Source organism: Lynx rufus, unplaced genomic scaffold (assembly GCF_022079265.1).
Source record: "Lynx rufus isolate CCGP_SWC_20201006 ecotype Redwood Valley unplaced genomic scaffold, mLynRuf1.p SCAF_1, whole genome shotgun sequence".
Lineage (NCBI taxonomy): Eukaryota > Metazoa > Chordata > Mammalia > Carnivora > Felidae > Lynx > Lynx rufus.
In genome coordinates, this window is record NW_025814823.1 from 37,803,490 (window position 1) to 37,826,191 (window position 22,702).

The 22,702-nt window shown below is 38.8% G+C and overlaps 1 protein-coding gene across 1 annotated transcript; it reads right to left on the minus strand.

The window, feature by feature from the left end:
• Window positions 1–4,884: 4,884 nt before the first annotated feature.
• Window positions 4,885–10,078, minus strand: LOC124508514 (uncharacterized). The gene is given in 5 exon segments (XM_047074977.1): window positions 4,885–6,086; window positions 6,130–6,831; window positions 6,834–8,429; window positions 8,648–8,716; window positions 10,027–10,078. Coding segments are annotated over 5 exon segments (3,621 nt in total).
• Between the last annotated feature and the right edge of the window lie 12,624 nt (window positions 10,079–22,702).

The following is a 22,702-nucleotide window of genomic DNA, read 5'->3' on the forward strand; positions in this document are numbered from 1 at the left end:
GAAATTACGAATTGTCCACCCAAATGACTAAGCCACCCAGGTTCCCCATTCAAGTGCTTTTTGTTGAATAGGGGCTGAACATATTCTAGGAATGAGAGTGATTAAGGCAACCATTTAGTTATGGCACAAACTATCAAGATGCCTGTAATATATCACATACTATGCCAGGAACTGTGGCTCAAGAAAGATAGTCCTATTCCCCTTTCTTATTATTTACTGCAAGGATATCAAATCAATAATAGTGGCACAATATTCACAAAAAGTCCTCTGTACCAAGTAAAAAGATCGCAGAAGAAAGTGGGTTTTTACCTGGATACATAAGGAATGCTTCACAGAAAATATAATGGACATCTTGCAATGAATTTTATGATAATTCAGTTTCTTATGAAACGTGAAGAAGCTGAGAAATACATCGTTTTAGTGAATTGGTAATATTTGCCCAGCTTATTAATGATAATTTAGAACCATAATTTAGATTAGGGATCAGAGTCGTAAAAAAATCTCAAAAGTCTATAAAGAGAGAGCAGGGTGAAAGAGGATGAAAATATATAGCCTTACATACCTTATGTGAGTGCAGACATTGAATGAGCTCAAGAACCAGCAGATTCCAGCCAGGAGTCTAGAGTTTTAAGTAAAATGTTGGCTCAGAATTTTGTTTATTTGTTAATTTAGTAAAGTTATTTGTACTAAACAAATCTCTACAGAGGCTAAATACATTGTCACCATTTTGGAAACTTACAAAGATTTTCAAATTACACAATGATTCTGTCCCTTGCTACTCCTTGAGATTTTATACCAAGGATAAAGACGGATAAATATACATTGATAAAATTGAATAAATAATAATAAATTGTAATTATTTTGGCATTTAAAAAATTTAAAGGACTTAAATTCCATATAGTTACTTTGATAACCTTATCCACTGTCTTTTCTTTAAAGAAAATACACCCTTGGGCAATTCTTAGATAAATTTTGTTCCATATATAGTACACCTCTATGATTATAGGATAAAATAATCCAGTCAAGCTCAGGATAACAAAGATCCTTTGATGATCCTCAGTGCAAATGTGTTATATTTTCTAATTACTAAAACTATACCATTTTCGTAAGTTTTATTTGACAGTTTCCAGGCTCATAGACAATTATTACTCTTCTGATGTTTTTAATGAGGAATAGAATATAATAGCCTCTTAGAATCCCTATACTTAACAAATCAAAGACCTTCGGGTGAGCTGAACCTTGACCTCTTAAGGTTAATCAAATGTCTTTAAATCTTTCTCCATAATGAAGAGATGACTGATTCAACTTCAGTTTGAGAAATAACTAAGAGTTCACAAATCTAGTACTCAGCACCAATATATGCTTTGGTTGTTCATTGATTTTCTCTCTCTCTCTCTCTCTTTTTCTTTCTTGTGAAGAAGAAGAAAAAGTTTTTAAAAATGCCATTTGGCTGGAAAAGGATTTCCTATTTCTAAGGTAATTTGTTCTTTCAAGACTATCAGCAATATGGCTTTTTTCATATCCACCTGTACCTTGAACTCAGCAGTCTTGTTTTATAAGCTGTTCATACAAATTCTACCTGGGAGGACAGAGTGTTTTTAGATTTCTGGCAGGAAGTAGTTTATTTTCTTAGGGGTTGAGTATTATTCTGAATCCTTTCTTTAGCACCGCTGACAATGACTATACTGATTTTTTGTCCTTTTTCATTTAAGTTTTTTTACATCCTTCTAATAACATCTTAAATTTTTCAAAATAATGGAATTATTTTTTATGCTGTAGTTTATAAATGGCCTTTGCTTCTTAAAAATTCTGATTTACCCCTCTCTGCCTTTTTTTATAAATAATATAAAGATCACAGATACTATATTCTGAGTCTTTGCACAGAATTTTATAATTCATTTAGCATTCTTTTAAAAATATATATACCTTCTTGTTATTGTGTACATTAAAGCATTATGTTGCCCTAGAGCTTTTTCTAAACCATCTGGAAAGCCATAGGCAAATAATCATTATTTCCCCAATGCTTTCGCCTCTGTTTGGATATTTTCCTATTTCTTGACAGTCCTTAAGGAATCATGGACTGTGAAATTTTTAAAATATTTTATTCCCTGGTAAATTTATCTCTGTCCTGTGTCTGTGCATGTTGTTATTCTATTCGTCAATTTAGAGCACTGTTCTTGAATATTATGTCACTTCTGTTGGGCGCTATGCAGCATTTATCATTTCTTCTGTTAGCCTATAGGTAGTAATCCTTGGAGGCATGTAAAATAACAAAAGCCCTTGACTTACATCAACATTTGACAAAGAATTCCTTATTTTGCAAAGCACTTTTGCCCAGAGACAGATAAAATGGATTTATTGAATATTTATTTTGAGTCTGTGAGGATTGAAAATGAAATGTAAATTCATTGTAAAGCATCAGGCAAGCACAGAGCTGCATTTCCATTGTGTTTCTAATGCAACAAAAAGTATATCAAGTACAATGGAAATTGACATTTCTACATGTGAAATACAGCGTTTAAAGGTTTTCGTAAAATTCAGCAATGAGATTATAAATACAAAACTAGGTCCAAGCAGTGTAATACAAATGGTGGGTTTGAAAATAATCCAGAATCAGATTTCTCACCTAAAAATGACATGAATCTGAATTCATACATATATTATGTTCACCTAAATTAGGCCTCAGGCAATGTGATTTTAAAATTCAGCAGTTTAGTTTTAAATCATCCCATAATTTTAAAGGAGTCAAGTTTTAATTGAAACTCAATTTTCTTCTCTTAGTATATACTAAATACTTTGATTCCTTCAACTTTTTATAACCACCACATAGTATTAGCAGTTCTGCACGTGTGGGTAAATTAACATTATGCTGGTTTGATGAACATCCACATTTTTATAATTAAAGCCTTAGTTTAAACTAAAAAGTATGCACTTACTGACTCATCAGATTTTATACTCAGAATGTGTGTGTTGCTTTAAAATGGAACATCTAAGTTTAGATTTCCAGTAAGTTGGATAATCAGAGTTCACCGGGCACTTCTACCTAGATATTCAAGAGGAACATTAAGTTCATTATGGCTTTTCTTCTTATACATTGACAAGGCTCCAGTCATTTCTAATTTTATTCTTGGAAAAGATATAATTATCTATTCATATATTCAAGCCCCAAACTTCGAGATAGTCAAAACACCACCTTCTTATTCATTCTTACTTCTTATCTATTGATTCCCTTTCATTCTGTCAATAATCACTAGGGTTCACCAGCTGGCTTCACTACTATTAATATTCTGTGACATAAAATGCACAAATCTTAATATTATAATTTTGATTAATGAAACAACCTTTTTTGTTTGTTTGTTTTTATACCCTGTGTGAAGTTATCTAGCCAGAAAATTCCATCATTTAATTTCCTTCACCTCTCAGAGGCTATGGTGACATATATATACATATGTATGTATATAAGTATATATATAAACATGTATATAAGTATATATGTACATATCCATCCATTTATCCATTATCTTTGCCTGCTCTAGAAATTTATTTAAATGGAATCATGTATGTTTTGTGCCTGCTTTTTTAATTTTATTTTTTTAGTTCGCAGCATAATATCTGTAAAAAAAAGTCTGTGTTGTTTCATGCAGAGGTTTTTGTTTTTTGTTTTTTGTTTTTTTTTTTAGATACCATTGTGTGACTATGCCAGAGTTTATGTATTTGTTCTTCTATAGGTAGACCATCTGGTCGTTTCTATCCTTGGCTATTATGAATAAAAGGGGTATTTGCATTTGTCTTGGGTAATTACCTCCCTACCCATGGCATCCTTTGTCAAAGTGTGAGTGTGTTTCAGTCTCTGAGGCTGAAAAAATATGTTCCAAAGCATTTGTAAAAGTTTACATTCTCATTAGCAATATATAAGAGTTCTGATTGCTCTGTACATTCACTAACATTTAATGCTATGTGTATTTTTAGTTTTTACCATTCTAAAGGATATATAGTAGTATAACATCATTTCGCTAATGACTAACGATGTTCACACTTCTTTGTATCTTTTTTTATTTGTCATTTATATATATTTTTGAGAGCCTATCAAGTCTTTGGTTCATTTTTTGTTTATATTTATTTTTAATTTTTTGTCTTTTTGCTATCAACTCATAAGACTCTGGTACAGGGCATTTGTTAGATAAATGTTTTTTCCAAATATGTTCTTCCAGTCTCTGGCATACCTTTAATTTTCTTAACAGTGCGTTTTGATGACTGTTATGCCCAGAATTCGTGATCCCCAAAGACCACCAGGGAGCCAAGTTCGATGCAAAAGCAAAAGAGCCTTTATTCGAGCTAGCTCGAGCTCAATCCCCTACTTGCACCGACGCAGTGGTGAGATACCAGGGAGAGAGAGCGAGTTTCAAAAGCACAAAGGTTTTATAGGGGTCTAGGGGCAGCCGATTGGCTGGGGAAGGGGCGTGGCCTCAGCCGATTGGCTGGGGAAGGGTCAGAGTCCTGTTACGCAGGTCGCTGGGCGTGTTTTGATCAGGAAGTTTGAATGGGTGAGAGGGAGGTTACTCAAGGGGAGGAGGCGTGGTCTAGGTGAAGGACACAGAACAAGATGGAGTCGGCCGGCATAGGCCCGCCCTTTCATTCCCCCCTTGTCATGTAGCTTACGGACCCAATCATGGGACCGGCTGCATTTATGGTGACAAGGGGAACAGAGTTTGGAGGTTTTTACGCTAAGTTCTGGGAAGCATGTGTCCCTGGGGTGGCTCTGGGAGGTCTGTTTAAGTATTGTCCCCGAGCTGGTGTCTGTGATCTGCCAGGTGATGTTTAGGGGGGCGTGGGGACTCCCGGCAGCATGAGCAATGACAAGCAGAGTTGACAGAGTTACCAATATTAGGTGGGTCGAATGCGCTGTAGCTTGAGCTTGAGCAGGTTGTGTTGGTCCCGACTGATGGCCCATCGCGTGACAAAGTCCTTCCGGATCGAGGAGGGGTCCACTGGCCGAACGTGGGTGTGATGGACCCAGGTCGCGATGCCGTCTACTTTGAGAGCGGTGGGGGTTGTCAGCACCACGATGTAGAGTCCCTTCCAGCGCGGCTCAAGGGTCTCTCTGTGGTGCCTCTTGACATAGACCCAGTCTCCTGGCCTGTACTGATGAGGTGTCGGGGTCGGGCCAGCCTCGTAGATGGCACGGAGGCGCGGCCAAATGTCCTCATGTGCCCTCTGGAGCCCTCTCAAGGAAAGAAAAAGTTCTTGATCTTTAAACTCAGCAATAAGTTCAGCTCGAAGGCTGGGAATAACAGGGGGTGGCCTGCCAAACATGATCTCGTAGGGAGTAAAACCCAGAGTGTAAGGAGTGTTTCTAACCCGGTAAAGGGCGTATGGTAGGAGAGTCACCCAGTCCCCGCCAGTCTCCATGGTTAATTTGGTAAGGGTCTCTTTTAGGGTTCTATTCATTCTTTCTACCTGTCCTGAGCTCTGGGGCCTATAAGCACAATGTAATTTCCAGTTTGCCCCCACCGCCTTGGCTACTGCCTGTGTTACCTGCGAGATAAAAGCTGGTCCATTGTCTGATCCTACCATGGCAGGAAAACCATACCTGGGTAAGATGTCTTCTAGTAGCTTCTTAGCCACCGTCTGAGCCATTTCATGCTTGGTTGGGTATGCCTCCACCCAGCCAGAGAAGGTGTCTGTAAATACTAAAAGATATTTATAACCATACTTTCCTGGTTTGACTTCAGTGAAGTCGACTTCCCATTGGGCTCCCGGTCTGGTGCCTCTGAGCCTGGTTCCTTTTTTATTTGATGTGGCTCTCGCGTTGGTGAGTTGGCAGGTCTTGCAGGCAGATACAACTTGCTCTATTTTGGTGTCCTGTTGGTGAATCTTGATTCCGGCATGTCGGATTAAGTCTTTTAATTTTCGGGCCCCTATGTGAGTAGACCGATGCATGTGCTCTAATATTGAGACTCCGAGCCGGTCTGGCAGCACGAGCTCCTTGTTAGGTGTATACCACCATCCCTTTATCTCCTGGGCCATGGGGAGTTTCTTGATCCGCTGTAACTCCTCCTGGGAGTACTTGGGCTGGTCTGGTAAAACTGGGTCTCCCAGGCCTGGTAGTTGTATGGTCATGGTGGGGACTGGAGTTAAGGGCTACTGCCTTGGCTGCCTGGTCAGCCTTTCGATTACCTCTAGCTACTGGGTTATCAGCTTTTTGGTGCCCTTGGCAGTGGATAATGGCTAGCTTGGTAGGAAGCCATAAGGCCGTAAGCAGGTTAAGTATCTCCTGCTTATTTTTTATAGTCCGTCCTTCTGCCATCAGTAACCCCCTCTCCTGATAAATTGCCCCATGAATATGAGCTGTGGCAAATGCATAACGGCTGTCTGTGTAGATGTTAAGCCATTTTCCAGCTCTCAGCATCAGCGCCTTGGTGAGGGCTATGAGCTCTGGTCGCTGGGCTGATGTTCTGGAGGGTAGAGCCTCCGCCCATACGGTGTCCGTTTCGGTGACCACTGCTGCACCCGCATACCTGTGTCTGTCTTGCACAAAGCTGCTGCCATCAGTGTACCAAGTAGCCTCGGCATCGGGGAGGGGCCGGTCGGTCAGGTCCGTCCGGAATCCATGTACTTGTTCCAGGATTCCCGCACAGTCATGTAGTGGAGCACCTAGGTCAGGGTCGGGCAACAGGGTTGCAGGATTGAGGGCTGCACTGGGGTGGAACCGCACTCGTGGAGGGTTGAGTAGGAGGCTCTGGTAATGAGTCATACGTGTATTGCTCATCCATCCATCCGGAGGCTGTTTCAGGACCCCTTCAATGGCGTGTGGGGTCGTGATCCAGATCTCTGTCCTAGGGTCAGTTTGTCTGCATCCTTGACTAGGAGTGCTGTCGCCGCAATAATTCTTAGGCATGGCGGCCAGCCGGCAGCCACTGGGTCTAGTTTCTTAGACAGGTAAGCCACTGGGCAGTTCCAGGGGCCTAAGGCTTGAGTTAGAACCCCTTTTGCTATTCCCTTATGTTCGTCTACAAAGAGGTGGAAGGGTTTCATAATGTCTGGTAGGCCCAGGGCTGGGGCACTTAAGAGGGCCTTTTTTAACTGATTAAAGGCAATTTCTTCTTTTTCAGTGCATTTAAATGTTTTCCCCCCTTTGGTAGCTTCATATAGGGGCTTGGCAATCTCAGCAAAACCTGGAACCCAGAGGCAGCAGTAGCCGGCTGATCCTAGGAATTCCCTCACTTCTCTTTGGGAGGTGGGAGTAGGGATCTTTAGGACAGTTTCTTTTCTGGCATCTGATAACCGCCTCTGTCTGCCCTCCAGGATATATCCCAGGTAATTTACCCTCTCCCTGCATATCTGAGCCTTCTTCGCGGATGCCCGGTACCCTAAGGCCCCCAGGGTAGCCAGCAGGTCCTGGGTCCCTCGCTCACAGTCTTTGGCCGTGTCGGCAGCAATCAGGATGTCATCTACATACTGTAGGAGGGTGAGGCCAGGGTGCTCCCTTCTGTACTCACCCAGGGGTTCGTGTAGTGCCTCGTTGAAGATGGTGGGTGAATTTTTGAATCCCTGAGGTAGCCGTGTCCAGGTGAGTTGCCCACTGTAGCCCTCCTCCGGATCATGCCACTCAAAGGCGAACAAGGGTTGGCTCTGGGGTGCCAGCGGCAGACTGAAGAAGGAGTCCTTTAAATCTAGTACAGTATACCAGACCCTGGAGGGTGCCAAGGAGCTCAAGAGAGTATATGGGTTGGGAACAGTTGGGTGTATGTCCGCGACCCTCTTATTTACTTCCCAGAGGTCTTGTACCGGTCGATAGTCATTTGTGTGAGGCTTTTTGACCAGCAGTACAGGGGTGTTCCAGGCAGACTGGCAAGGAACTAGTACCCCTAGGCTTCGTAGTCTCCGGATGTGTGGCTGGATCCCCTTCCGGGCCTCCTGAGACATGGGGTATTGTTTGATCCTTACCGGACTCTCTCCTGGCTCGAGCTCTACCAGGACTGGGGTCCTGTGAGCGGCGAGTCCCATCCCCCCCATCTCTGCCCAAACCGAGGGGAATTCTTGTAGCCATCTGTCTATATTATCCTGTCTCGGGAGCGCCTCCTGGTGGAGGAGGTATTCATCCTCCAATTTCATGGTCAGGACCTGGATGGGGTGGCCCTTGCCATCGGTGACCTGAGGCCCCCCTTGTCTGAAAGTTATCTGAGCTCCAATCTTGGTCAGTAAGTCCCGTCCTAACAGTGGGTAGGGGCATTCTGGTATTACCATAAAGGAGTGGGATACCCGTCCCGTCCCCAAATCTACTGTTCTTTGGGTAGTCCATGAATACCGGCTCATACCAGTTGCCCCTTGTACCCAGGACTTCTTGCTGGCTAGTTTTCCTTGTGGGGTGCGGAGGACCGAATGTTGTGCTCCGGTGTCGACAAGGAAGTCAACAGGGGTCCCCTCCACTTTAAGAGTTACCCTGGGTTCGGGGAGAGGGTCCAAACCCCGACTCCCCTAATCACTTAGTTCATCTAGCTCTAAGACTTTTACTCGATCAGTCTTGCTTCCCTTCCCGCCGGCCTTTTTTTTTTGGACAATCTCGGGCCCAATGCCCTATCTCCTTGCAGTATGCGCACTGATCCTTCTGCAGCCTCTGCTTTCCCCCCCTTGGTGGTTCCTTTACCTTTTCTTGCGTCGTCTGCCAGCTGTCGGAGACGGCGGTCTCGTTCCTCGGGGAAGTCAGCAGTGGTAGCTAGTAGTATTCTGGCCAGGTCTCGAGTCTGCTTACTGCTGGCAGCCGCCATGGCGCGAGCCTGCTTGTCCTCAGGAGGCTCCCGGCCATTATATACCTTTTCGGCTACCACCAGTAAGTCCTGCAGACTTTTTTTCTCCTAGTCTATCTATTTTCTGTAATTTTCTCCTAATGTCTATGGCCAATTGGTTTACAAAGGCCATGATAACAGCTGCCTTGCTTTCCGGAGCCTCTGGATCCATGGGGGTATAGGTACGGAATGCCTCCATGATCCGTTCTAAAAAGGCAGCCGGAGATTCATCTTTTCCCTGTTGTACATTTCCTACCTTGGCCAAATTGGTTGGCTTTCTAGCAGCCATTCGGAGACCCCCCCTTAGAGTCTGGCGGTAGACCCGGAGCCTCTCCTTACCTTCTGCCGTGTTGAAATCCCACTGGGGCCGAGTTAAGGGGAAGGAGGCATCTATCTGAGCCTGGTTGGTGGTGGGATTCCTGTCTGCGCCTGGAACTAGTTTTCGGGCCTCATTGAGGATTCTTTCTCTTTCTTCAGTCATGAACAGGACCTGCAAAAGCTGCTGGCAATCGTCCCATGTGGGCTGATGGGTAAAAAGAACAGAGTCTAATAAATCAATAAGCCCTGCCGGTTTCTTGGAAAACTTAGGATTCTGAGCTTTCCAATTGTAGAGGTCACTAGTGGCGAAAGGCCAATAGTGATGGGGCTGATTCCCCTCCGCGTCTGGGGGTCCGGCGGCTCGCAGGGGCAGAAGAGTGGAGTCAGCGGCGGAGGCAGATTGCTCCCTCTGAGCCCTTTGTCTGGTAAAGGGTGGGCTTCCCACTGGAGCATTTCCGCCTCCCGCTCTTGGAACAGCGTCTGCCTCCCCCGGAGGGGAAGGATGGTGTTCTTCCGTCATCCTAGAGGGGTTATACGGGGGAGAAAAAATTAATTCTTCTTCATTACCCCCCTATAAGACAGGGTAGAGGGGTGCTGAAGGCTGGATAAGACTTTTCTTCTTCTTTGTCCCCTGCAAAGCAAGAATGGGCTTTGGTTCCGGAGGGAGCGGGGCTAGGAAGGGCTTAAGCCAAGAGGGTGGGTAGAGGCGTAGTCTGAGTCTGTCCCATAACGTCCGTCCAGTAAGTCCATAGAGCAAAACAGAGAAACACAAAAACAGACAAACAGAGGGCCCCTAGAAAGTCTTCCAACTCCATGGAAGCAAAACTGAAAGCTAGCTTTTGAGGGGATTCCACGTCCCTCCAAAACCGATGAGGGGATTCCACGTCCCTCCAAAACCAAAAGCTAGACGACGGCCTCACACCGACCAGCGGGAGCGACCCGCCTCGTCTCAGACCTTTGAGGGGATTCCACATCCCTCCAAAACAGATGAGGGGATTCCATGTCCCTCCAGAAGGGAGAATCGGAACGTCTTCCGAAACTCCCGGCCCGTGGTCCTCCAGTGCGTCCACTTAGACCGCGTCGGGCACTACCAGAATTCCAGAGATGAGCTCACACAGAAAAGACAGAACAAACAGACAGACACTAACCGTGGCCAGTCAGGCTATCCGGGTCGGGGGTCCCTTGGGGTCTTGGGGATCCCGGACGAGCCCCCAAATGTTATGCCCAGAATTCGTGATCCCCAGAGACCACTAGGGAGCCGAGTCCGATGCAAAAGCAAAAGAGCCTTTATTCGAGCTAGCGCAAGCTCAGTCCCCTACCTGCACCGACGCAGCGGTGAGATACCAGGGAGAGAGAGCGAGTTTCAAAAGCACAAAGGTTATATAGGGGTCTAGGGGCAGCCGCTTGGCTGGGGAAGGGGCATGGCCTCGGCCGATTGGCTGGGGATGGGTCAGAGTCCTGTTACGCAGGTCGCTGGGCCTGTTTTGATCAGGAAGTTTGAATGGGTGAGAGGGAGTTTACTCAAGGGGAGGAGGCGTGGTCTAGGTGAAGGACACAGAACAAGATGGAGTCGGCCGGTGTAGGCCCACCCTTTCAATGACTACTAATTTTTAATCTCTCTTTCTCTTAGTCTTCTAAAGGCATTGCCAAATTTAATAACTTTTTTGAGAAAATAGTTATATTCTATTTTTAAAAATTTTTTTCTATTTATTTCATTGTAATAACTTTGGATTTTATTTGTTGCTCCTTTCCAGAATTTTAAGATGGAAACATTAGATACATTTTATTAAACCTTTATTTAGGAATACAATTTTTTTTAAGTTTATTCATTTTGAAAGGGATAGAGACAGCAAATGTACATGTGAGTGGGGCAGGGGCAGAGAGCAAGGGAGAGAATCCCAAGCAGGCTCCACACTCTGTGTGAGATCTGTCGTGTCCGTGAGATCATGATTGAGCAGAAATCAAGAGTCGGTCGCTTAACCAAGTGAGCCACCCAAGGTGCCTCAAGGATACAATTTTTATTTAATGCTTCCGTTTCATCCCACATATTTAAAAATGTGTTATTTTATAATTTAGATGAAGACACTTCTTAGTTTCCCTTTTGATTTCATCTTTAACATAAGGGTTATTATCTATAAATATGTATATATATGCATATATAGTGTAAATATGTATATATTTGCATATCTTTTGAGACAATAACAAAAAGACAAAAATTTAAGAAAAAGCTAAAAAATGAAAAATGATCCAAGACTTGAATAGGCACTTAGAAAAGATAGATGAATGACAAATAAAGAAAGATACACAAAAGTGCTTAAAAGCATTAGTCTTAGGGAAGTGAAAATATGAACAATAATGTTACACTAATATACATTTTCTAGAATTATAAAAATTAAAAACACACATAACATCAAATGTTAGTGAATCCTTAGAACAACCAGAATTCTCATATGTTGCTAGTGAGAATGTAAATATATATATATATAATTTTCCAGATATTTAGAATTTTTTAGAGTTTTATATTTAATTTCAAGTAAGTCCCATCTGGTCAAGGGACATAGCTTATACAATTTGAAATTTTAAATTTATTCAGAAACTAGGAACATAATAAGCATGTGCTTATAATCTATTCTGCTGATGGGATTAGTGTTCTATCCCATTTAGCTCAAGCTGGTTAATTAAGCACATTTTCTATATTCTTTCTGTTTTTTTTCCTAAGTTCTAACAATTGTTTAGAGAACAATTTTGAAATCTCTAGCTGTAATTGTGGATTTTTCAGTTTCTTCTTGGAAGTTATTTAATGTCTTTTGAAGTTGTGTTATTAGTTATATAAATATTTAGAATTGTGTTTTCCTGCTGAATTGATCCTTTTATCATTATGAAATGACTTTTATCCCTGGAAATATTCTTTGCTCTGACATACACTCTATTGTGAATAATCATTTCCCGCCTTTATTTCAATTACTGTTATCATAATGTATCATTTTCTATCTTTTTACTTCTAGATATTTGGGTATTTTTAGTGTGTGTTTTCATAGATACAATATTTGTGATTCTTACTTTTTTCACCTAATCTTAAAATTTCTGCTTTTTAATTGGAGTGTTTTTCTATTTAAATTTAATGTGACTTTTGCTCTGTTTTTTTCCTTCTTTTCCTGCTTTCATTTGAATTGAGATCTTTTATTTCTAATTTTATCAATAAAATTAATTTGTTAAATAGGTTAATTTACTAAAATTGTTTACTATTTACTAAATGGGCTTATTTACTATAGCTCTTTGTTGTGGGTTTTTTTTTTTTGGTAGTTGTTTTAGGGTTTCTAGTATGTAGTTTTAATGCTTCAGTCTATCTTCAGGTAGCTTTATACTGTTTTATCTGGCATATAAAAATTTTGCAGTTACATAATTCATTTCCCCAACTCTGGGTCTTTATGTTAGTATTTCTCATGTATTTTATTTTATTTTATTTTATTTTATTTTATTTTATTTTATTTTACTTTACTTTACTTTACTTTACTTTACTTTACTTTACTTTACTTTACTTTATTTTATTTTATTTTATTTTATTTATTTTATTTTAAAGGTTTGTTTACTTATTTTGAGAGAGAGGGAAAGTGTGCACGAGCAAGGGAGGAGCAGAGGGAGAGGGAAATAGAATCCTGACCCGTCTCCACATTATCAGTGCAGAACCTGACATGGGGCTCAAACCCATGAACCATGAGATCGTGTCCTGAGTAGAAAACAAGAGTCCAATGCTTAACCTACCAAGCCACCCAGGTACCCCACGTGTATTTTAGTTTTAAGTCTTAGAAACCTAACACTAGGTTTTTTACTATTTCTGCCTGAAAAATCAATTATTTACAATTTTTTAAAGTATAATATCTTTATTACTATTTCCATTTGTCTTCATTCCTTTATGTAGATCCAGATTTCCATCTAGTATCATTTTTCTTCTGCTTCAAGGCTTTCCTTTAATGTTTTTTAGTACATGTATGTTGCTGGTGACTTTTACATATATGATAGTATATATGTATATATGATGTATATATGATCTATCTTTGTTCTTAAAATATATGTTTGCTGGGTATAAATTCTAGCTGGAACTTTCTTTTATTTTTCTTTCCAGTATTTATTTATTTATTTATTTATAAAATTTTTAATGTTTATTTATTTTTGAGAGAGTGAGACACAGAGGGTGAGCAGGGGAGGAGCAGAGAGAGAGACACAGCATCTGAAGCAGGCTCCAGGCTCTGAGCTGTCAGCACAGAGCCCAATACGGGGCTGGAACCCAGGAACCCTGAGATCATGACCTGAGCAGAAGTCAGGCACTTAACTGACTGAGCCACCCAGGCGCCCACGTTTCCAGTATTTTAAATACATTGCTCCAGTTTCCTCTCATTTCTCTTGGCACAAATAAAAAATCTGCTGAAATTTTTATTTATTTCCCTCTGTACAAATCTCTTTAAGTTCCTGTTTTTATGCTTTTCCCTTTATAGTGGGTTTTGAGCAATTTCATTATGATGTCCTTGGTATTGTTTACTTATTATTGCTATTGCTTGGGGTTCATTAAACTTCGTGAATTAATGGGTTGACATTTTTATCAAATGTTTATATTTAATATTTTGGCCATTATTTCTTCAATTATTTATTTTCTCCTTTCTGTTCTCCTGTTGAGATGCTAATTGTATGAATGTATTTGGCTGCTTGATGTCGGTCTACAACTCATTGGTGTTCTGTTCCTTTTTTTCCCCCATACCCTCCCTCCTTTTCTTTTTCTTCTCTGTTTCATGTAGATAACTTCTACCTATGCATCAAGATTACTGATACCTTATCTGCCTTTTCTTAGTTGCTATTAATCTTATCTACTGTATATTTTTTTCTTAGGAGACTATATATTTTTGCTTTTAGACTTGAATATTCTCTATCCATCCATTTATTACATATCTCTAATGAATAGGCTTATGATTTTCTCTATCTTCTTGAATGTATGAATGTACTTACAAATGCTGTTTTGATTGGCTTGTTTATTAATCTCAGTCTGTTTACATGGATTCTTTTTCCTTATGATGGGTTATCTTTTCCTGTTTCTTTCAATACCTTATAAATATTTTATTGGAAATCAAACTTTGTGTGTTCTATTCTATAGACTGGATGTTTTTATAATATTTTCAATACTCTGGTAGTTTGTCTTGGATAAGTTACTGAGAAACAATTTCATTGTTTTGAGGATGCTTAAAACATAAAAGTTTTGTCACTCAGGACTTGAGCAGTCTGTAGCTTTGGGTTGTTTTTTCCCCTAACTACTGAAATAATAACCTTCTGTTGATTGGACCTGATTCTCTATGCTGTATAAGATACTTTTCCAAGTTACTGGTGAGAAGATGAAATTTACTAACCTTGTGTGAGCAGCAAAGATATTTTTCTTTTGTTTCATTCGGGTGTTGTTTTTGTTTTTGCCCCTAACCCCCACCCTTACTTTGGGTTAATTTCTTACACGTATCCAATCATAGGTACTCAACTGAACATTTTAGGGAAACTATTTCCAGTTTTTCTGAGCTTTCTCTTGTGCACTTTTCTTTTATGGTAGTTTCCAATTCTCCAATTCTCTTACCCATATGTTTTAGCTACTGTGGCCTCTAAGAGAATTCACCTCTCTTACTTCAACTCAGGGGGACTTCTGGGATTTCTTTGGTCTTTCTGGTCTATGATTCAGCCTGAAGACTCTCTCCAGGCAGTAATACAGAACAATTGTAGGGCTTACCTCATTTGTTTTCATTCCCTAGAGGACCCTGTTTTTGTTGTTGTTGTTTCTTTGTTTGTTTTGGTTTGTTTCTTTTGGTCTGTTTTCTAATGCCTAAAAGTTGTTTTTGGTTGTTTGTTTTTATTCCATTAGTTTTGTTTTTGTTGTTTATATCAGGAGGGGCAAATATGGTCCCCATTTTACCATCATGCCCTGTAGTAGAATTCTAATTTTTAATTTTAAAGGATTGTTTTGCCAGACACAGAATTTTGCTTTGGCATATGTTTATATTTCTCTCTGGATTTCAAATGTAATTTCATTATCTTCTTGTCTCCTTTCTGATGACTTGTCAGATGTCAAATATATTTTAGTTTTCCTGAAGGTAATATGCTAATTTTTCCTGGATACTGTCAAGGTTTTGTCTCCATCTTTCGATTTTGGCAGCATGATTTTGATTTGCCTGGGTGGATTTCATCTGTATTTCTCTCTCTTTGGGAGATTCACCTTACTGAATTTTGCTGACTCTCTAGGTTTAAGGTTTTTACGATTTGCCGATCTTTTCAACTACTAAATATGATTTTTTTTTGTTTCCATTTACTCTCTCCTTTCTTCCTGGAACACTCCAGTTACATGTATGTTTGATGGCTTGATATTTTCCCACGTGGCACTGAGACTCCTGATTTTGTTTCTTGCATCCTTTTGTCTCTCTGATTTCACACTGAACTATTTCTAATGAGTTTTGTTTTCAAGTCTAATGACTCCATCATCTGCCATCATCAAATTGGCACATCAAGCAGCTTTTATTTTTATAGTTCTTGTCTGCTAATTGCACCACCTTGGTTCTTGGGTTCATTCTCTTATGACAGTTTTTCTCTCAATTATGAGTATATTGTTCTGTGTCTTTACAGGATTGGTAAATTTGTAATTGTATATTGAATACTATAGATGTTATATTGTAGGGGTTCTGAATTCTATGATGTTCTTCTGAAGAATATTTTTTTTTTTCTAGCAGATAAGTACCTGGTCTGAAATCAAATGCCAGACCATGCCTGCTTGGATGGCTAGCAGCTAAAATCCACTCAATGATTTTAGCTTTCTGCTTTTGTTCTTTTTATAGTCCCTTTTACACTTCCCTGCATGTGCATAATTTAGTAATCAGGCCAAATATTTGGTGACGTTTATATGCATACCTTCAGGTTTCCTACAGCTGTGACTCTCTTCATCTCTTCTCTAACTTTTGACTTGTTCTGCTTGCTCTGATAAATGCCTCTGATGCCTCAAGGCAGTTGCAGCTTGCCGCCCACTCCAGCAAGGTTTGTAGGTTGAGAAATGACCTAAATCAAAAAGTGCCAGACTGGCAAATCTCACTCATTGTAGTTCTGTTCTTTCAGGATTAACCTTTTGCTATAGAATGAATGGTTTTGCTGCTCCCCTAACCCCAAATTCATATATTGAAACTTAATCCCCAATGTGCTGGTATTTAGAGGTGCGCTTTTGGGAGTTGATGAGATTAGAAGCCTTATAGAAGAAAGTTCCCTCACCTCTCCCACCATGTGAGAACAGAGAAAAGACAGACATCTGTGAATCAGCCCAGACACTAAATGTGCCAACACTAAGGAAATAAATTTCTGTTGTTTATAAGCCACCGAGTCTATGGTACTTTTATTACAGTGGCCCAAATGGACACCTTTTAAGACTCTTTTCCAGCCCCTGCCTTATTTTTGTCACTCCGTAATGCCTTCAAATATTTGTTTTTATCTGTGTATTTATTTATCTGCCTTTTATCTCAAATCCCATAGTTATCTGTGTGGGGGTAAATCCAATCAAATGAATTTGCCATTACTAGAAACCAAAACATCCATTTGAAATAAGCCTCACTGCCTCACCTTTGTCTTGTCATGCATATCTTCTTGACAGGCCCCAAAATAACTAAAATGCAAATTGCTACTTCACTTTTTACATTATTTTAATCAGGCCTCATAGTTTTTTTTTTTTTGTGAATCATCATATGCTTTAGTCTTGTCACAAGATTATTCATGATTTGTTTACTGTTAATTCTATCCTCTCAAATTATACCATTCTTCCCACTTACACTGGACACGCTAATTGCCCTGAAATACTCACAGCTTCTTATTCATGGAATGGAGTTCTACACTTCCATACATTTGCAGATGCTTTGTCCCATTTTGAAAGCCCTTTCCTTATTAACCGACTATGTTATTCCTCCATGTTATTAAAAACCTCACCTTCTCTTGGAAACTTTCCCAGGTCATCCCTTCTATTGCCTTTTCTTACAGGTATTCTCATCATCTCAATCATGGCAATATTTCAGCACATTGAAAACTATGTTGTATTTGTTGACCTACTTGTCTGTCTACACTTTCACATGTAAGCTTTTTTTCAGGGCGTTACCTACAGTATCTAATAAATAGGTGTTGACATCACAGATAAATGAGAAAGCATAGAGAAGTGTCTTTGCATTCACATTATGTGTCTGATACCCAAAACTATGCTGAAGTTTTTTAATCTATCTCTGAGAAACTTTATTAAGTAGCATATTAGCCAAGAGAATACTTCTTTTCACTAATTTTAGCCCACGGGAAGGTTAAAATGCACAAGGCACTGTATGACCCTGTGTCATGCTGTCCTTTCACACAAGTGACAGTCCCTAGAGAGCCCAAGGAATTGCATTCTGAATTGTAAATGCTCAGCCCTATCATTTTCAGAAATATCACACAGTATTTTCTTTACATTTCCTAAAAAAGAAATGTAAAAACAGAAACGAAGCAAACAAACATTCTCTGAAGGTCATATTTACTATGAATTAAGATAGACCCTCGATTTATGTAGATGCAGGGAAAAAATTCCAAATACTATGCTGGGAAGGTTATAATATTCTCATTGGATGACAGATAATTATTTTCACCATAAGTATTACTTATTTTTCATTTATTCCTAATAGTGTTATCTTGTGCTTTTATTTTATATGCAACAGTAGTTGTACACACTCCATTACACACACACACACACACACACACACACACACACACACACAGTGTCTTCCCTCTTGTTTTACATGGAGGAGCTCCCTCTGGTAGGTTTGGAAATACATGAAGATGAAGATAATAAACCTTATGTTAACTCAGGCTTCGGAAGAAGACAGCTATTATTTTTTTTAAATGTTTATTCATTTACAAATGGAGAATTGCTGTTCTGGCATTCAGGAGCATATGCTGCTCTTATTCTGAATTGCACCCTCTTTTCTAGAATAAAAAGTTTCAAGTGGTTCTTTAATTGAAGAGAGATGCCATTTAATACTGAGCTGTTACAGAGAAGTTGAGAAATTAACTTATTGACAAAAATTAACTTTTTAACAAATAAGTTAAATTTACTAACAATATGCTAGTTAATTTAGTTTTGTTATCAGTTTTCACTGGGAAAGTAAGGAAATATACAGTAGACCAATATGGAAGGGTAGACTAATCATCTTTATGGCAGACAGTAGCTCATTATCAGAAAGTTTTAATTTGTTTTTATAAACAGGAGAACAAGAATTATAATTATGGCATAATTCCCATTTTTAGACAAGTGAGGAAATAGATAATTTTTATAGCTTTAGAACTCCATAACTCAAGGGTATGAAGTCTCTGGGGTTGTAAACTCCAAAAGGGATGAAGATGAAAATAGGTTCTGGGAAGAAGTTAAGAAAAAAAAACAGCCTTATATGTGGTTATGGCCTCTAAAGCTTAACTGCACCAACAAAATTATATTCCTTAAAATTTAATTATTCTTGTTTAGTTTTCTCAGATTTGACACGAGCAGCCATGACAGTGATTTATGAAAGATGCATTAGTGCAAACACATGTCTGTAATCAGACAAGATTACAGACCAGAGATGGTCTGCACATGCGTATGGGCTTCTGTTGGCGGCTCTGTGGATATTGTTTATATTTGATCTTCAGTGTTTTTGTGGGTGACTTGTACTTTGGGAATTAAATAAAAATGATTTATATTTTACTGATTACCTCTACAAGTTTATTTAACTCATCATTAATTACGCCAAGTACAAAAAAAAGAGAATATCTTACTTAAGGGATACATTATTTTCTCATCTTCAGCAAAAGTTCAAAGTTAAGTGCATTGAAAAAAATTTTTACAAAATGTGTTCTTTTGTTTTGATTTTTTTTGGGAAACTTATTTTGGATGATTTTTAAAACTTGATTACGCTATTATGTCTTTCTATAATACATTAGCATAATGTTCACAAGTAACTATTACTCACAAATGAATTATAAAGTTAAATATTACCACCTTTTTATCTTACTTGAAAATTTGATTTTTTCATTCTTAATATTATTCTAGTTACTCTTAACTCTGTATTGAAATAGTGTCATTTTTTACTATTGTTTTTATGAATACAACATAAGTATATATGCAGTATATATATCTGCATAAAGTATATATCTTCATAAAGATACAGTCAGTATACTTTTTAAAATTTCACAGAAACATTAGGAAAAAATGGTCTCAACAGCTCTATAGGAGGCAACAGTGAAAAAGAAAATAAAGTCAAAAATCACTGCTATAGGGGAAAAAAACCTCATCATTTGTACCGGTTTTTATTTTCATATTAAATTTTTAGAAAAGAATGAACCTGAAATATAATTATTCACCAAAGTTTCAATTGATGAAATATATTTTAAAAAATATAGAAAAATGAAGTTGTATTTGGATTACAGACTGAAGAGGGAACACATAAAAAAATCCGATTCAGTAGTTTACGTTATAATTATTTCCCTAATAGATTTGCAAGGCTGTTTTTCCCCTGAGATTCTGTCTTAGTCTGCTTGGGCTGTTATAACAAGATACCAAAGGCTGAGTTAAACAACAAATACTTTGCACAGAGCCAGGGAAGTCTAAAAACAAAGTGCCAGCAGATTCAGTGTGTGGTGAAGGCCCACTTTCTAGTTTATAGATGGCCATCTTCTCATGTGTCCTCACATAGCAGAAGAGACAAGAGAGCTCTCTGGGGTCTTCTTTGTAAGGGTACTTATTAATCTGATTCATGAGAGCTTTACCCTCATGACCTGATCACCTCTAAAGTGATCATCTCTTAATACCATTACACTAAGTGTTAGGACTTCAGAATATCCATTTGGGGGTGGGAGGCACAGACATTCAATCTTTAGCAGATACTAAGCTCATAATTTGAAACATTGCCTGTAGATGGAATGTGATACCTAAGTTATTATATAGGTAGGTCAGAAAGAAATCTTGTTTCTTAATTAACTGAGTCTTAATATATTGACCACTATTCCTGAAGGTCATGACTTTCCTAGGAAATAAGTGACATTAAAATAGTTCATCATTAGTAGTCATTGTTGATATTGTCTAACATAACCTCTAGGAAGAATTCATGTCTGACTTACTGTGGCCACTTCTTCCCATCTCAATCCTGACTTTCTAAATCCCTAAGAAAAAGGAGTACCTTTTTTTTTTTTTAACTTTTTTTTTTTTTTTTTAAGTAATCTGTACTTTCTGTACTTCCAACATGGGGCTTGAACATACAACCCTGAGATCAAGAGTCACATGCTCTACCAACAGCTTGCCAACCTCCCTCACCCCCACCTTTTTAAAGTAATTGCTATGAAAAGGAGTTCCTTTAAAAGTCCAGGAAACAACACTTCCACAGTCCGCAGAAATGAAGTTTTATTTTCAGTAAAGAAAACTGGTTTATCTTCAATATAGAATGGCCACCTCTCTTCCTTCTCTCTCTCTCTGCTGATAATTTCTTCTCCATCTTTTCCTTTATTCCTTTGCATTCCAAGATAACATACTTATAAAATTCTTCTCTGGTGAAATAACACAGCCAAGGAACTCTCCCTTCTTAAGAAAAGCCCAGAAACCCTTGTCTTCTTATCTTCTTTGTTCTGTAAGTATCTCTTGTTTATTTGGAAATTCAAATGAGAATTTGAGTGAAACCAGGGTAAATATCAGAACTGAGGGATTTCAAAAGCTGATTTTAAGTTTTAGGTCTTAAGCTAGAGGAGCAATGGAGTATTTAAGGCCTGTTCAAGTGGAGTTCCTAGGGAGTAGACGACAGAGGAGCTGGCAGCCAAGTTCCTCCCTAGGAATGAGGTATTGCATATGTCTGGAGTGTCTCTGTACGCTTATCCACCAATGGAGTGACAGGGGTGGTCATAGACAGACACAGCATACAGCTGGCTGGCAATTCAGACATTGAAGAAACTAGCCAGATCTTCTCATGGGACCTGTCTGACATCTGCTGTAGCTTGGCAAACTTGTGTAAGGATCTGTGAGGTGGACTCACCCAGGAATTTAAAACTTTAAAAAGCAGCTACATCTTTTAAACAGTCAACTCCTACCATAGGGGAAAGTGCCTGAATTGCTGGATAATATGTATTGTTGGATCTTTTTATGATCCTCTGCTATTCTAGAGCCTGAGGAAAACTCGTCTGAGCCTCCCAAACGATAAATGAGTGATGATTTTATAGTAATTTCATATATACATAAAAAGTGAGTGGTGTATAAAGTTGTATCAGGACTGATGTAAACTAATAGCAAGAACATATGCATGACTAATGGATCATGCACGATGATGAGCAAGCAGGCTATAGTATTAGAAGAGAAATAAAGCTAAGTTATAACTTATATTCTGTTCAAAATGGGTAAAGTTTGATGGTATAAATGTTGGATGTAATTTTGTTTGGCTCTGGTGATTCTAGTTACTACTTTTTTCTCTAATTTAGCCATGGCTCAAAGCTTTGCATTATAAAGTATAAAAGTAATTTATTTCTGTTGGCATATTCGTGTTAAGCATATGAGTTCACTTGCTAACTATGTGTCAGGAGATGAAAGGAACACATGACTGATAAGGGGAACAAGAGGACTTTGGGGCAAGTAAGGTGACCACCGTTTCAAATTCCTAAATTTTGAAAGAATTTACATGCTTTTTCCAGGAGAGGCACTAAAAGTTTAGCAGATCTTTGTTTCACATAAGTGGACCATTTGTTAGTGAGTTAGCTTATATTCGAGATGTTTTCTTACTAGATACATTTGACTACTTGAATTGATTCTTATTTTTGGAATATCACAGGTATACTAAGATTTATCAGGACTTCTGTCTTTTAGGTGGTGCTCTATCATTTGTAATTTTAGAGTATAGAAGGACCATGATACTATTTTTCATAGTATTTAGGATTTAAGCTAGAGTGATAAACTCAATTCTAATGGCTTATAGATAGATCTTTGTGAACCAGTCTTCACAAAATAAAAAAACTGTACCATTTTCTTCTTTGGGATGTAATTGAATGGGAGATAAAAAGACAGGCTTGCTTTTTGTGTCTTTGGATGTTGTTATGGAAGCAAATGGTACTTACTTTTGCCTAAGCCATCTTACAAAAGTGAATGGAGAGTTAGAACACATTGAGGTTGGAAGGGTTGAAATATGGAAAGCACCAGATACTTGATCATTGAATCAGTGGAACAAACTCAAAAGCTCTCTGGAGCTTATCTTATTCTCTGAGTACATAAATTATTTAATCCACTGTTAATTTGGTTTGTGTTACTTGCAGTAAAAATCATCTTGATACACCTAGGAAGAAAAGGTGTTGCAAGATGGAAGGAGTGTTATACCATATTAAATAATTTTGAGAAGTCATTGAAGCAGCCAGTCAAGACATAAAAACCGTTTTAGAAAGACGATCAGATCAGGGAAGAGGCTAGAGCTCTCCATACATATGAATGCTGAGCTGGCAGGATAGTCCTGGAATCAATATATGGCCGAATCTTGTTGCTGTTATTACTTGGTCCTGGTTATGCTAAGAAGAACGTCCACACT